General features: G+C 33.7%; 1 protein-coding gene across 1 annotated transcript in view; it reads left to right on the top strand.

Moving 5' to 3' along the window:
* Positions 1 to 17,199, top strand: part of MALRD1 (MAM and LDL receptor class A domain containing 1) — a gene marked incomplete at its 5' end in the record, with an annotated part of 672,621 nt that extends 655,422 nt beyond the window's left edge. The window contains 2 exons of the mRNA XM_079107637.1: positions 13,572 to 13,647; positions 16,897 to 17,199. Coding sequence (XP_078963763.1) covers positions 13,572 to 13,647; positions 16,897 to 16,980 — 160 coding nt within the window. The 3' untranslated portion in view covers positions 16,981 to 17,199. The remainder of the gene's footprint in view (positions 1 to 13,571; positions 13,648 to 16,896) is intronic.
* Between the last annotated feature and the right edge of the window lie 511 nt (positions 17,200 to 17,710).

The raw sequence follows: 17,710 nt of genomic DNA, 5'->3' as shown, positions 1-17,710 counted from the left end.
GAATTCAACAGGGAGAGTTTTGCTTTATTTGTTAGCAATTGCTGAGGATGGAACCCAGAGACTCATACGTGCTAGGCAAGTGTCCTACCACTGTGCTATAGCCCTAAGATAATAATTTTTAGAAATCTATATAAAGAGCTAATTATATTCTTGTGTGATAATTTATTTTATTATTTTTAGTTTTGAAATAACTACAAATAAATGCAATTTTATTGCTTTTCCAATTTTTTTTAATTGTCTTACAACCTGAAATTATTCATAGATCCAGGACAGTTTTAACTAAATGTATTATAAATTCAAAATGGGGCATATTTAGAGGAATTTGATATATTCAGGAGTTATAATGAAATAAGATCATTTTTCTAGATAGATTCTTACATAGGGTCGTCAACTTAAAATTAATTGTCTAAAAGAGAAAGAAGAATGTTGCTAGGCAATTGCTAAGGGAAATCACAGAGGCTGATAATTAACTTCAACATTGCAATCAGTTTTCAATCAAACAGATTATGTGTCTAAAAAAATTCAATAAGGAAATTAGACTGAGTTTTCACAAAGAGTAATTTACATGGAAAAATACTTCATTCTGGTTGGAGAAAGTTGCAAAATACTTAGCCCTTTCTGACTGTGGGATGTTGAAGTATCACATTCCTAAGGAGAAAGGAGGAGAAAAGGATATTTTCAGATGAGGTGGCTATCAAAAACTTATTGAATGGAAAGTAAAAGTCAACCAGGTAAATGATTGTTTAATAATATTAGCACACATCCTGCTATGAAATGGGGCTGCTCAAACTGTATGTGGTAAGAAAAAGTTGTTTTTATTTTTATTCATAATCAATCATATGCCAATGCTTTTATAATATATTATTTTAAATAATTATTAGAAAAATGAAATAAAACACAAAATATTAGTCCAGATTTCTTATTCTTAGCATTAGCAGATACAAAATTATTCTGTCAAATTGCAGTAAATGTTGCTAAATATTTTCTCTTGATTTTTTAATCTCATCATGAAACAATAAATAGATAAAACCAAAGCTATATACAAACCACACTCTGAGTAGCTCTGAAGTACAGTACATAGTGGATAGTTGAGTAATGTTATATTTCATAAATAAATTTGTCCATGGGAAGTTAATCTTCAAGTGTAAGAGACATGATTGCACATAAATAAATGTCACTAAGTCCATTTTTCTAGGCAGATTCTTACATAGATTGTCAAGTTGAAATTGTCTAAACAATTTAGAAAGAAGCAAGTTACAAATGGTTGCTAAGGATAATCATGAAGACAGCCTTATTGCAATCCAATTTCAACCAAAGAAACTATGTATCTAAGAGAATTAAATCAGGAAATTGGAATTAGTTTTCACATATAGCAATTTAGCTGGAAAAATGCCAACAAGAGAAAGTACCATACATCCTGATAATAAAATGCACAATGAATACAAAGTAGAGTACAGAGAACTGGTTGATCTGGCCCCAGAGTTAGCAAAGTTTCTGGAGGGCATTCAAGAATAAATACAGGAATCAGAAAAATTTGACCCATCTGGAAACTCTGACGAGTGCCCTTAGACTAGCAGGCAACTAGAGATGATAAGAGAGGGGCGACAAAGGGAAAGTGAAGATCACAGCTCTGAGTGATATCTTAGCTCTTAGGTAAATAACTTAGAAGAAGCAGACCTGGGTGGAGGCGAAGAGCTCATGCAACAGAAACACCCTGTGATCTTTTCCAAGTTGCAAAACTGTCCCCTGTCTGAGAATGTTGACACACAACCACCTTGTTAATACAACTTGGTGAATTCAACCAAGTACCAGGGGAAGTTTTTGGCTTTGTTTTTAATCACATTTAATCTCCTGACCCCAACATTAACATTTTGATGTATCTTCTTCTTAACTTTATTAATGTACATACACACACACACACATACACACTTGTCACCCTGAAATCTGAAATTACTTTGTGTGATTTTCTTTTCTCCTTATTTCCCTATGCTGACCATTTTCAAATGTCTTGGTCACAAGATACCTTTCTTACAGCTTTAAATATTATCAAGGATCCCAAAGAACATTTTTAATGTGGTCTATATCTATCAAATTTTACCAATAGAGAAATTAAAACTAAGAAATATTTTCAATCATATTTATTGATTTACTATGTCAATGAATCTACTATATGTTAGCAAAAGTAGTATTATGAAAGTGTACATTATAATATATAAAGTGTAGGTAAATAACATTTTCTGGAAAATGAACTTTACTAACTTTGAGGCTTTGAGGTATCACATACATAGAAGGTAAGGAAAAGAAACTATTTTCAGAAGAGATAGCTAGCAAAAATTTAGTGCAGGGAAAGTATGTTAGTCAATTAAATGAGTCAATTAAACCTCCAGTAAAACAAACTAAATCATAATTTTGCTGAGGGTTGGCATGGGTTTCTAATATCTAGTTCTGCAATTAAAACCATTGAAATATGTTGTTTTGTTGAAGTATAAAAAATTCAACCTTATATAAAAGTATATTTAAAAAAGAGAGGTATAGCTTAATCGTTTGGCATATAATTAAAATAGATAATTATATACTACTCAAAACATGACATTGTGATGTTTAAATTATATTTGTAATGTGGAATCTGAAACACCACCAATAAGATTTTAGTATCATTACAAGTTTATTGGTCTATATCTACTTGAAATGGGTTATTTACCTATGTATGATTTTGTAATATCATACATTTTTCATTTAGAAAATATTACTTCAGTGGTTTATGCAGTTTGTCAAGTGTTAATACATTTCATTATGCAATAAAATAAAAATAGCTGTCAATCCAAAGTATTGGGAAACATCATGCTCATAGTAGAAAGCAGAGGAGTTTTTAAAAATTTTTTATTTTTGTTTGAAAGTTCTAATTTTCTCATCAATAGATATTCTCGAGTGTTTTCTTTGATTTACAAGCTTTGCTTTATTTGTCTTTATGAAAATGTCTGCCAAGTGCCCTACTTAGAATAACCATATCTGTCAATCATTCTTCCTAGTAACAGGGTTACTCCTTGAAAAAAGTGGTTAGTTTAGCATGCAACTCATTCCCACAGTGCTTTCCTACAAAAAAATATACCTGTAACTTAATATTCCTTAAAAATGCCTTTTATGCGTACTTCTCAGGATGCTAAAAAAGGCTTGTACTGAAGAGTTGAGAGTTAATATGTTTGCTACTTTATCCAAATCAAAGTGACTTTTAAAAATATTTATTGCAAACATAGTCCTAAAGAATGCAACATACATTTCGGACTACGACTTTGATGAATAATAAAACACCAGCCATTTTTCCCTCTACTATATTAAAACCATCAGTGAAAATGTACCCAGTGAATAATTCTAATTAAAAAACACTGATCTGTCTTGAACTTTGAATGAATCTTTTACCTGCATGTCTTGTTATTAATATGAAAATTGTTTTGAATCTGGAAGGGGTCTTTCGACTCAGGGGTCCACAGACCATTATCTGAGACACATTGTCCTCTACCACAAAATAGTCTTTAAAGCATTTCTTGAAAGGGCCGTATGGTGCTGTCTCAAGTGCATGTATCACCATTTAACCATTCTCCTAGTATTAGACCTTGAAGTCATATCTAATTTTTCATTATTCTTATTGATAATTTGTGATCGTCCTCTTTCTTCCTTTGTCTTCCTCCCAATTATTTCCTAATGAATGACTCCTGCTAATTTTACTAGGTCCAAAAAGATTTTTAAAGCGTGCTTTTAAATCTACGTCCACAGGGACTCTCCTCCTCTGCATCTGGTTTATGTTAGGTGGTTGTGAATTTGCTAACGCTGCACTCAAGAAACAGAGTCAAGACTGAGTGAGTTCTCATTGGCAGCCTGGGTTTTTTCCTCAAGGTTAAGTTACAGGAACCTGGGTCAGCTTTATTCATACTAATTGCATCCATATTCCTGGGCATGTTCCCATTAAAGAACTCTGCCACAGCCAGAGTGCTTTAAACAGTGACAGGTTTTGTGGTCAGTGTATTTATTTCCTGCCTGAAAAGAGTGTCAGAAAAATATGGCAGCTGTTGTATCATGTGAATGAGTTCAGCAAAATTTGGTATCCCAATTGTTTGGCTTTGTGGCTCTGGGTGATTAATCCTTTCCTCTCCCTTTTGCGGCATTTCTGGTTGTGTGTGAAAATTCAATTCTTTCTGAACTTTTTCACCCACACATTTGGTCCTTAAGGACTTGGGAATGAAAACTTAAGCTCATAGAAATTTCCTTTAATTTATCTTTGCCTTTTCAAATTGGCTTGTTTCCTTTCTTTCTTTCTTTCTTTCTTTTTTTTTATTTTTTTGGTTCCCCCAGATTGTTTGTTTCTTTAAAAAATGAGAATCATTAACTTGCAGGAAAAACAGACCATTATATAGTTGATTGTTTCCATTTTCTTCTCCCTATGATTTTGTCTCTTTTTTTCTTTATCAGTAGTCAGATAACATGGCATTTTTGAGACATACACACTAGTGTGAATAGACTCAACTTGTTCTTTCTTTTAATATCATAAGCCTGTACAATTTTACTTTACCTGTAGATTCTTATGACAGATTTAATGTACCCTATTGTCATTGTGCACTAAAAATTATAGATGTTGACTTTTTAAAATCATAAATGTGAACATATGAAAAAGTTCCCCAAATTAAATTCTCTACATCACTGTTGTGTTTCAAGATCTCCACGAAGTTTCTTCTCCCTCCTTGTCAACAGTTTCTCTGATGTAGCTTTACCTAAAGCTCACTTTGGCAAAGTTTCAGTCTGATTTTGAAGGACATTAGTTGCAACCACCTAGTAAAAACCATGCTGCTTTCCTAAAATAATGTTCTAGGGACCTTGTTCCTTTTTTGTACTAGATTACAGTAATGGGATCCACACAGTAAATGTTAGATGTGCTTCTGAGCACCTGGCTTGTTTCTTTTTTGAAAGTGTGATGTGTGTAATTGATTGTCTGGACTGAATTTGGATTCCTTAATCTTAAAGTCAAAGCTATATCCTACATTAAATAGATCTATAGACTCTGACGGTAGCTCTTTTGTGTCCTGTTCATTTATTGCCTCTGACTCCTTTCTATTTGTCTGCTCTCAGTTTCCTCTAACTTCCTACATGTTTCTTGCTCTATGATCTTTTATGGTGCTTATTTTTTGCAAGGTGCCATAAATCTGTCTCTAAATTTTAAAGTTTGGATAAAATTTAGATAACTTTCCTTAAAAAGAGTCTATTTAGACAGGCTAAAATGTGTTCTGTAAATGATCAGAAACCAGGTGTAAAATAAAACTTGTCTAAGGTTTGGAGAGAAGATGATGCACAAGAATCATTTGACAACAACAGTTGCGTAGGAAACACCGTGCCCCAGTCTCCTACATTTACTCCAAGTTAACAAGGAGCAGACAAACACACCAAGAAACCCTATTTCATTGGTTATAAAATAGGGGAGTAAAAACAGACAAATGAAAGATCATCACTCTGATTGTTAGGAACAGATGGGAAAAATAACTATTAATAGCACCCTGGTTTAAAAACAAACAAACAAACAAGTTTTTCTAAAAAGATCTCTTCTTGGCAGAGAAAGTATGCTTAATGAACACTAAAAAAAAGGTGTGTAAAAGGAGAACCATAGAAACGTGTATTTGAAATTTGTATTTTATATTTCTTTTATCTGAAAGATTAGCCTATTCAGGAAGGCTTAAGACTCCTCAAGTCCTACAACTAGAAATTTGGAGAAATTTAAGAATTCGAAATGACAGAAGTAGAAATGAGGAGAGTAGAGTTGAGATTTAATTCTCTGGGACATCCTCAGATTCACCATTAATCAGGATATACCAGATTTAAGTTAAAAAACATGATACCCAGATTAAATTAATTCCATTTCCACCAGAGAATTGATTATATTTCATAAGGTAGATGCATCCTTCAAAAAATGTCACATTACTTTTATGAATAGAAAACATCTTTCACCAATAGTAATAAGTCAAATGATTCATAGCCTGAAAATTCACAAAATGACCTTGATATTTTAACATGGATGTTCCATATACCTCATTTATCAAGATACAAATAAGAGACACAGATCTTTACTTTTAAGTGCTGTAAGATGAGTTATTAATATCACATTAGCTTTTCTCTAGTCATATGACTTTTCCAGTGTCCAGGTAATGGAAAGAGAAAAATTCTGCCTATCCTCAGTCCTCTTTGGGAAAACCCCAGATACTGCTCTGGGCTGCCACATACCCAGATGTAAAAGAAACGGGAAAAGACAGCACAAAATAGGCTCCTGGCTTACTTAAGATCTTGGGCAAAGTGGAAAGGGAAACTAAATATGAATATACATCCACTAGAATAGTAAAAATGAATTGTCTTTCCTCTCTGGGAGCTGATATTTTGGGGTATAAGGATGAGGGTACAGAGCAGATGGGGATTATTGGATGAAGTTCCATCATTAGACCTTCAGACCATAGGTATTTATTAAGTTCCTCTTTCTGCAAACCTTCTGTTGATTCCTACTGTGTTTCTGGCACTTCATTACATTCTGGGACAGAGCGATGTGCAAAGCAGATATGTCATCCTCAAAAGGACTTATAGTTCAGTGAGGGAAGACTCTCAATCATCCCATCTGTTAAAAAACAAAAAGTCATGGGCAAGATGATTGCAAAGATCCTTTCTAGCTCTAAATTAATGAATAGATGTATTATCATTATAATTATCATTATTATTACAAATTTTTATGTCTTCCTATTCTCTTACCTGAATTTGATTTCATTGATTCCAAGCTTGGGGGTGGAGGGGGCAAGATAAGACAGGAGACAGGATAGGAGGGGACAGGCGCTCAGGGGACAGGAGAAAGAAGTAAGAAATTTAAAAGAAATTTTAATTTAAATTTTAAATTTCAGGGGACAGGAGAAAGAAGTAAGAAATTATAAAAGGAGAAAAGAATACAAAGAAGGTCAAAAGAATAGCTCTCAACTATCAGTAGCCTCAAGCCTGTGGTGGGCATTGCATAAATATCTCATTTCATCTAAGAGACAGAATCTAGCAGCTCCCACCCTCTAAAAAGAAATCCTAGAAGCCCTGTACTGATCAAATTTGTAAGTCTAAGACCTAGTACAGTGTTTAGTATATATCCTAGAAATGTTGGATAAATTTCAATAAATAAATTTGAAAGATGATAAGTAACATAAATAACATTCTGTCATTCCACCATCTTAAAGAATGAGTGACCACATTGTAGAGCATCAGTTTCCTTCAGGGACTTGACTCATGGCAGTCATGTCTGGGATCTTAAGATATTATCTGGACTCTCAGGAGTAATACATAGAAATTAGTTCATAAGTGAAAGTGTGAGAGCAAATTCCTCTACACATATATAAACAACAAATATCATCTGATACATGAATTATGTTGTTCATTCCTTCAGATCCCTGTAATGTCTATGTCATAATTTTTCCAATTTCAGAAACTGTGGTTCTATGTCTAAGTGGACAGGTTTTGAGAATAAAGTTTTTTTTTTTTTAATTTTAATTTGTTGGTTTTGGTCACACATGACAGTAGAATGTATTCTGACATACCTGCATGGAGTAGAACTTCCTTTTTTTTGTGGTTGTACATACTATGTAGTCATATAGGTCATGTATTCATATATGAACGTAGGAAAGTCATGTCTGTCATTCTAATGCCTTTCCTATTCCCATCCGCCTCCCTTCCTTTCATTCCCCTTTGTCTAATCCAATGAACTTCAATTCTTCCTTCTCCCCTGCTTATTGTGTATTAGCATCTGCATATCGGAGAGAACATTCAGCCTTTGGTTTGGGGGATTTGGTTTATTTCACTTAGCATGATACCGACAGTAAAATTTTATAACATGAGCTACCTCGATGTAGTAGTAAACATCATCCATGGCCCTTTTCAAGGTTTTCTCTTTAACCTCTAAAGTTTCTATTTGTTTTTTTTAGTTTATTTTTCTCTAACCATTTTCTGAACTGACTCTAACATATGAACATATGTGATAGCTCTACTCCCATGAGATGGCAGGGGGGCATAGGTATTGGTGGATTTGACTAACCAGATGGACCAGTTAGTTTCTCAGATACACAAAATGGCAGATTAGTAAGTTACTAAAAAGTGTGTCTGTTGGGCTGGGGTTGTAACTCAGTGGTAGAGCACTTGCTTAGTATGTGTGAGGCATTGTGTTCGAGTCTCAGCACCACATAATAAATAAAGGTCCATCAACAACTAAAAAAGCATTTTTTTAAAAAAATGTGTCTATTATTAAGAAAAATTGTTAAACCATGCATTCATACTAAAAAATGGCACTTTAGTAAATAATATTGATAAATTATAAAGTAGGTTAAAATATTGATAAAAGTACAATGTTTATATAGGGGTATTTCTCTTGAAGTATAGATTTGTAACTCGGGCATTGTCCTGTCACTCTTCCCTTGTCACCCTCCTGAGAGCCAATCTCCAACATTTAGAGTGACAACTGTGATCACTACCACTTCTGTTTCCTTTCAGCCTGGATAAACATTTATTTACTTACCAATCTAAAGATGTTCACGTTAACTGGCAAACAGATTCTACTCTAAAACTCCAAGCATTGACATGACAATTTTCCCCATTGTACTAGAATTAGAATTCTGTTTATATTAGGGAAAGTTTTATAGTCCCTCTAAGCCAGAGATAAAGGTGTTTATCAGAAAGGAAACCTTTTCTGGTATAAATAGACAGGAGAAATAAATAAAACATAGTCACATTGGAAGAGTAAGAATAATATTCTCTATTCAAAAATGACATTATATACAGAAAGTCCCAAATCCACCGGAAAACTGCTAGAGTTGAGCAGTGAACATACAAGGTACAAGATCAGCTCTCAAAATTCATTTGTGCTTTGTTTTACCAGCAATGAACAATCAGAAAAACAAATTTAGAAAGTAGTTTCATTGACAATTAGCATCTAAAAGAAAAAAAAAAAATACTTGGGAATGAATTTAATCAGTATTCCTGAAAGAAAAATTTAAAAACCTAAGTAAATGGAAATCCATCCTGAGTTCATGGACAGGAATGTTGTCAAGGCAAAATACAGCTTCCAGGAAATATTTCTGAAAATTTGAACAGTCTTTTTTTATAAAAATGGAAAACAATCCTACATTCATGTGAAATTTCTGTGATACTAAATAGTCAAAGTAACCTTGAAGTATAACAAGGCTGGGAAGCTCACAGTTCCTAAAATCAAAACTTACCACAAAATTAGAGTAAACAAAAGAAACTGGTATTAGCAAGAGAAAATGGAATATAAATCAGTGGAATGTAACTGAATCCAAATATACACTCATATAATCTATGCCAATTGATGTTTGAAAAGGGTACTGACTCCATTCAATAGGAAAAGAATAATTTCTTTAATAGACAAGTTGATTTCCACATGCAGAAGGATAAATTTGGATCCCTACCTCAAATCATATATAAAAATTAACTCAAAATGGATCAAAGCCTTCTTAAAAGCCAAAGTGGAGGAAAATTTGAAAATCATGTATCTGATGAGATAAATCTCTTGAATTTTTGTAACTCAAGAACAAAATGACAACCCAATTTTAAAATGGGCAAAGTAATTGAATAGATAATTGAATAGACATTTTCTTCAAAGAAATTTGCAGAGAGTCAATAGACGCATCAAAAGAGATTCAACATTACTTATTAGAGAAATGCAAATGATAGCTAAATTCCCCTTCACACTTACTAGGATGACAACAAGAATAATGGTAATAAATGGAAAGCAACAAATGTTGGCAAAGATGGGGAGAAATAGAAATTCTCACAAATCAATGGAGGTGAACTAAAATGGTACAGAATAATGTAGTTTGGTGGGTCCTCAAAAAGTTAAAATAGAATTCCTGTGTGATTCGGAAATTTCACTTCTAGGTGTATAACAAAAGGAACTGAAATAGAGTCTCAAATGGTTATTTACCCCCCAATGTTCATGGCAACATTATTCACAAGATCTGAAAGATGAAAATAAACTAAGTGTCCATCAATTGACAAATGAATAAAACCAAATGTGGCATATACATACAGTAGGATATTGTTAAACAATGGACGGATTGAAGATCTGATAACCTTGCAAACATTATGCTAAGTGAAATAAGTCAGACAAATGTGGGATTCCAATGATATGGGATACCTATAATAGGGAAGTTCACCAACACAGAAATTAGATTAGAGGTCACCAGGAGTTAGTTGGAGAGAGCAATGGGGAGTTATTGCTTAATGATAATGGAGTTTCAGTTTCAAGCGATGAAAACATTTTGGAAACAAAAGTGATGGTTGCACAATATTGCAAAGGTAATTGATGATGCTGAATTGTAAGTTAAAAGCAGTTAAAAGGGAAAATTTTGGGGTTACTATATTTTGCAATTTTCAAGGTTAGTAACAAAAAAATAATAAAAATCATGTTACCATAAACCATCAAATTATATACTTGAAATGTGTGAATTTTATGGTAGATGAGTTATATCTCAATAAAGCTTTTGAGAACAAATAATATAAACTAAACATTGATCTCAAAGTTATGTTTACTGGATGCAACATACATGGGTTTTTGTTTTATTCTTTTTGTTTTTCTTCATTGCCCATTTCCAATAATTTCAGATTATTAGGAATACCTCCATGTTTTTTGTCAACACTGAAACAATTTTGTCAGTAAGTCATGAAGTTAATTCCTTTTGATGTAAACATATACTCACTAAATTAAAATTGGAAATTCCCATCAGAATTATCCTAGTTCTGCACTGGCCTGCCTCTGTGCCTTTAGCCCACACAGAAGGCCACATTGTACAATGCTGCACACACTGGATAGGAAAGGATCTTAATAATAATGTAAGTGAATCATGAGAAGTTATGGGGGGCAAACCAATGTGATCCATGCATCTTTCTTTCCTCCCTCAGAATTTCTGTGTTAATTACTGCTCATTTCCCAAGATGGTTATGTTTTTTAGAATCTCATCTCTTTAGGAGCTTATTGACAGATACAATGAGTTAAGTGAAATTTAGCCTGATGCAGACTTACCATTGCCATTATTCAGGGTAAAAACTGGCAGAAAAGTTCATAATCAAAGAAGTATGTTTTCCTTCATCTAAGGAACTATCATTTAAGTGAAGTTTTTATTTGGTTATCAAACAGATGATCTATGAACATGGAAAATTATAGCAAAATTTAAAATAGTAAATATGTAGAATGGCATGAAAATTTTACTTCATGCAAGTATCTATGGTTGGTGTGTGATATTTTACCTTATAAATAGAAACACACTGAGACTTAACATAATAATCCCGAGATTTCCAAGAATGGAGAGCCATACCTTTGATCTGGGAAAAATAAAGTAGTTTGAGGTTGCTAATAAAGTTTGAAGCAGGAGGAATTTATAATTTGTCTTCTTCCACTACTCACACATTGACCCTTTCCTCTGTTTCTACCCTCAGGCCATCTTCCTACTTTGGGGTCACCCAATCCCTAAAATCTGATACCTTCAATATTTTTACTTTCATAGAAAATTATTTAAAACTTTAAAGTCCTTTCAAAAGAAAAGTAGCTTTGATAGTAAATTAACATGGCTGGAATATTTTATCAATTTACCTGACTTCTACCTGCCAGTCTTGGCCTGGGTCATCTGGGGTCTCAGCAGTCCCAAGCCAAAATGATTGCCTTACATTAAGACCCTTCAGGCTATTTGTGCCTCAATTCTATGCAGTCGACTGCCAAGCCTGTCCCTTCAGTTTCTAGTTGCCTGCCTGGACTTTGGACCATCTGTCCCGTCTAGCCCTATGGCTGAGTTTCCTCCTGCTTTTGATTTCATGCCTGATTTCAGCCTAGTTTAATTTTTTCCTCAGTCCTTGGTGTCTCTGGATGTTCCATATTTACCAACTTGCTAATTTCCATTCTGTTTTGATTTTTCCTACTTCATGTTCATCATTCTTGACAAGCTCTTGCTTTGGCATTTTGACACATTTCCAAACTGCCCTCTCTTTCCTTCCTAGTCTCCACTTTGAGAATAACCCTGCCTGCTGAATGCACTAACTATACCATTTACTGAGTTTACTACTCTGAGAACTTAACATAGACTCGTCTTGGAAGAGTCAAAAATGATTTATTCAGTGTAATTGGAGAAACTCATAAGTATTCCATTAGTGGTTAAGGAATTAGCACATACTTGTTGACTCATTTAAGTGTGCAACTTTGACTTTTCACATAACCCACAAAATAGCTACATGTAGTGCTATTCATCAATAACCAAAATGTAGCCTCACTGAGGGTGAAATATTTAATCTGTCCCATATTTAAGTCAATTGCTTAAAAACTGTGGAGATCAGAACCTGAGAAGACACTGACTCCTGAGGGAGACTGTATTGCCAGTCAAACATAATTACACAGATTAGACTCTTAGATTCAGCAATGCTGTTATTTCTTAGAAAAGGACCTTGTGGTTTTGATAGATGACAACAGGAAGTCAAGCCTCTGAGAATTTTCTTTAACAAAAATAAAATAAGCAAGAACTTCCTCTTTACTCTCTTTTCATTTTGGATACATTATACATTAGGGATACATTATTAACAAATGTATTGACTGTCATTATTCCCCAGTTAGTCAAAAATATTCATGTACTATATGTATTTTTCCTCCTACTTGCCTTTAAGACACTAACAATTATCCCAAAATTGGTCTTCCATTCTCTGTTGTGTGTCTGTGTAAGTGTGTGTGTGTGCACAAGCACATGCATGCATGAAACCCTCTTTATGTCTATATTTAGGGTATATTTAGTTATTGATTATTTTTGTTCCTGTGATGCAAACTTTTTCTTCATTGGTTATAACCAAATATTGAGGGCTACTTATTTATTGTGGAATCTAAGAAGTATAAAAAGAAAATGATCATCATTTAGGCACTCAGATAATTATAGTAAGTTACATGGGACTCCAATATGTGAGATTACTGAGGACATGTCTTTTTATAATTTTCATGAAAGGAAACATTAAAATGAAGAAATCTGAAAAACACCCAAATTTAAATTTACTGACTAAAATATTGAAGACTAGGGCTCATGTGGTACAGGTCTCTACGATAGCCACTGTCATAGGAAATCATCTTCAGGAAGTGGTGGTCTTGCTCTCTTGCAGTCTAATGAACTTTCTGATGGCCTTTCCCTATAACCATTTCAGCCACGTTTTACATTGCTCTGTCTGATGCTGTGTTATTTGAATTACTTGAGTAATATTTTAAGAAATCAATATTAAGACCGGCTTATGCCACTTTTATTTGCTTGGGTTTATTTGGATCCAAATACTCAGAGTTCAAATTACATTTGCTGGTTGTCTTGGGGTCCTATAAAAAAAATAAAACTTTACTTATGGTAATAAATTCATGAAAATAAGTATGCTGGCTAGACAATGTGTCTCTCAAAGGTTCCTGACAAACAACAACCTGCAATTCTCCTTTGCTGCATTTCAATACTTATTTATTAACATTTATTTTTGTTGGTTCTGTGTGTTTTAAGGAAAACTGAGGGAAGTGGTAACTGTGCCTTTGTCAATCCAGTTTATGGGAACTGGAGCAACCCAGAGAAAATAGAGGTAAGTGGCAATGATAAAGAGTATTATTTCAGAGGCAAAAACACACAGAGACATATGTACACACGCATATACACACACAGAGAAAAAAAAAAAAGAAAAAACACGTACCCAGCTAATTTTGTTTGGATGTGTTTCTGAATCAGGGCTAAGAGAAATGTTTCAGTGGAGTTATTTAGATTGGGGGTTAAAAAAGGAGTTTCAGTCTCTAAAAATGTGCAATGAGAATTTTCCATTTCAATACAACTTCAATCTCCTTGTAAAGTCAGTTCACTGTTAAATGGCTTTGTGGTCACTGTTCATACTCAAAGAGAGAAATCTGGAAAAAATCAGTTTAACCCACAGAGAATTACTCAGCTATTCACAATAACTTTTCATTGAGTGTTCTTTAGTTTATTCTCAAAAGACTAAAGGAAGGATCACACTCTGTGGTCACTTTAAACTTAGTGTGGTTAGTGAGGGTCATTACCTGAAAACAAAGAGGAAAGCAAAAATGGAAACGCTTTACATCTTTCGTGGCCCTTTGCTGGGGGCGGTGGGGAGGGGGGTTCCCCTGTCAGGCTAGAGAAAAAATGTCAGGGAAAATCTCTCTGCTACCTACATACAAATTCACCTTTCTTTTCTTTTCTTCTTCCTTCCCTCCCTTCCTCCCTCCTGTCTACCTTCCTTTCTTTCTTCCCTTCTTTCTTCCTTCCTTTCCTTTTTTCTTTCTTTATTTCATTGTCTGATTTATCTCTTTGCAGATTTACTGAGGTACAATTGACAAATAAAAGCTGTATATTTTGAAGTTATCAAAGTGATTTTTAATAAACACATATATGTTGTGAGGTGATTACCATAATCAAGCTAATTAGCATCTCCAGCACCTCACATGCTCAATTCATGTGTGTGGTGAGAATATTAAAGATCTACTCTCACAGCAAATCCCAAGTATATGGTACAGTGTTAATATCATGACTTTGTTCTCCAGAACTTATTCGTCCTGAATAATTGACACTTTATACACCTTGACCAACATCACGTCCCTTTCTTTCATAGGTAATATGAGCATTCATTGGATATGAAATATGCTTTGTCAGGACACACCTCTTCCTCCTGTCTATGAGTGGTGACTTACATCTGGCTTCAGAACTATTATCTTTGATTCTTTCTCTTATAAAACCGAGGATATAGAAAACCAAAGTTTTATTTCTCCTTAGTATTTTTAATGAAAATAAGTCAAACAATTTGTTGTTTTGTTGTTGCTGAAAAATGAGTAGCGATGGATCAGATCAGATGGTTTCTAGTAGTTTCAGAGACTAGGTAATGTGGTTGAAGTCTAATATAACCCTTGAATTTTTAATTTCTGTATTTTCTTCAATAATGATGTGCTTCACATGGTTAGTATTGTTTTGGCAGGAAACAAAAATAAGAAGGAAGATATTTCCCAGACATAGAGAGAATTAATTTGATTTGTCAAGTGAATCAAGACAAGAGTAAAAGGGAAGTCTGTCCCTACTTAATGAATAATAGATAAATACAAGCCTAAGTAGGAAGGTGTAATCTAAACATATTTTCAATTTTAGTAAAGAAAAGAAAATGTCATCTTTTTTACCCTCAACTTAGATTAACTTTTAATTGCTGATAGACACAACTGTTATAGAAATTTAAGTGGAATTCTTTTACATTTTTTAAAATACTAATATCTCCCAAACTTGCAGTAATTAAAGAGTGGCTTGGAAGAATAATAAAGAATATGTATTTTTTATTTTCCACTGAGAAGACAGCTTTTCCAGAGTTCTAGTCTGTGGGTCTCAGCACACACAGGAAGAGATCTAAATCAAAGACACAGCTTTCAGTGTGCTTTCTAGCTAGTTTTCACTGTGTATACATATGGCAGTGCAATCGATGACTCTCGGGAAACTTCAAAGCGATTTCTTGTTATTTTCTATTCTGATAAAAGAAAAATCACTCCCTTTTTCACATTCCTTTTTTATTTTCGGTAAAAGCAGAGAAAGAAAACCTGTCATATCTTCTAAACTTTATTGCTGTTTTGATTTCTATTGTTTCAGAAAGAAATGATTTTATATTAATTGAGCTAAGCTTGCTTTCCTTGACATTATAACAGAACAAAATAGACTTTATTCAAAGAAGACTGGTTAAAGTTATTTTCTGCTATAGATATTGAAAGAGTATAAAGAACTGTCGTGCACCCAGCGACCAACATCAATGATGACCAACCCAGAAGAATGATGTTTAACTTCTCCTACCACCTGCTCCCTGACCCCTGGAGAATATTTAAGCAAATTCCAAATGTCACTTAGTTTCATCTGTAAAACCTTACTTGTATCTTTAAGAAAAAAATGACTTCTGAACAAATATAACCATAGTGTCATACCTGAAAATTTCCACCATAATTTCTTGGTCCCACCAAACATTTAGTGTTCAACCTATTTCAGTTGTCTCACAAATAAGGATGGAGATTATTGTTGGGGTTTTCATGTTTGTTGTTATTACTGTATTTTTAAAATCAGAATCCATGTAAGGTATATACATTCAAATCTCTTAAGTCTCTTTTAATCTCTAGATTCCATTCTCTCTCTCTCTCTCTCTCTCTCTCTCTCTCTCTCTCTCTCTCTTTTTTTTATTTTTTATTTTTATTTTTTGGTTCTAATTGGTTATACCTGACAGTAGAATGCATTTTGACACATCATACAAAAAGGGAGTTTAACTTCTCATTCTTCAGGTTGAACATGATGTAGAATCATACCAGTCATGTAGTCATACATGTACATAGGGTAATAATGTCTGATTCTTTCTACTATCCTAAAAAAAAAAAGTTTGTTCTCTAGAAGTTCCCATATTATAGACTTTCTGATATACTCTGTAACCCTGAATTCTACTGACCTGATGCTGTTGATTTTTAAAAATACTTTTGTTTATTTTGTTTAACCTAACTTAATTCAATATAGTAGGCTTAGTGAAACCAGCATCAAAAAAAAAAAAAAAATCCCTCAAAATACTAGCCACTGCATTCCTCCATCCTACCAGAGGTGACCATGAGGTAGTGGGACCTCCATCCAGAGGACCCTGGGAACACACTGGCTAGTTCTGTGTTAGAGGTTGAGTAGCACGTGCTAGGGGTGTTGGTAAAAGACTAAGGGATGCTCCCTTAGCTTCTCCACAGGAAATCCACCAGGAACTTACTGCATTCTGCATGATCCTGTTTAATGCCTGCACTCCTGACCTTTTAAATGTGTATTTCCTCCTTAGAGTTCCGTATACTCCTTTTCAAATCCGTTTTATGGCACAACATCAGGAAGCCTGGAAACCATATCTCATCATCTCAAACAGTAGCATCAAGATCAAGATTGATTCAATATGTGGTGTTTATAGAAAACTGCATCTTCTAAACTCATGCAAAGACAAAACAGAAGAGATGTGAAATGCTAGTGTAATTATGACCTTTACCCCACCCCCCAGTCTCACTGAATATATTGAATATTTTCATGGAATCAGAATCAGTAACTATCTTCATTATATATCTGTGTATTTTAATAAAATATTCTACTTGTTTCCCTGTGATTTTATACTGGTTGTCTTTTTAAATTTTTTTTATTGGTTTAGTTGTAAATGTACATAATACCTTTATTTTATTTATTTATGTGGTGCTGAGGATTGAACCCAGTGCCCCATGCATGTGAGGCAAGCACTCTACCACTGAGCCACAACCCCAGTCCTGGTTATTTCTTAAAGTGATGAATCTAGTTGTTTCAGATACTAAACATAAAGAAGTCTTGAAATTTCTTTACCCTACAGCATAGAAACCAGAATAATTTGACTTGCTATACAAACAAGAAAAAATGGGCAAATCATTATAATACTAATCAATATAACCATAGTAAATGTATTTGCATTTTGAAAAAATGTGTGATAAATGGTTCTGTACTGACCTGTTTTGAATAATCATGTTAACACTTATATAGACATAGAAAATAATGCTAAAATATGAGTTAAGAAGTATTGGGAAAAAAATTTTAAAAAAAGAAGTATTGGGCTACAAGAAACTGAAAAATTCCTATTTGAA

This window comes from Sciurus vulgaris, assembly GCF_902686455.1.
Source record: "Sciurus vulgaris genome assembly, chromosome: 12".
Lineage (NCBI taxonomy): Eukaryota > Metazoa > Chordata > Mammalia > Rodentia > Sciuridae > Sciurus > Sciurus vulgaris.
Note: the sequence above shows the minus strand (reverse complement) of the source record. Positions and strands in the feature narration are given on the sequence as shown.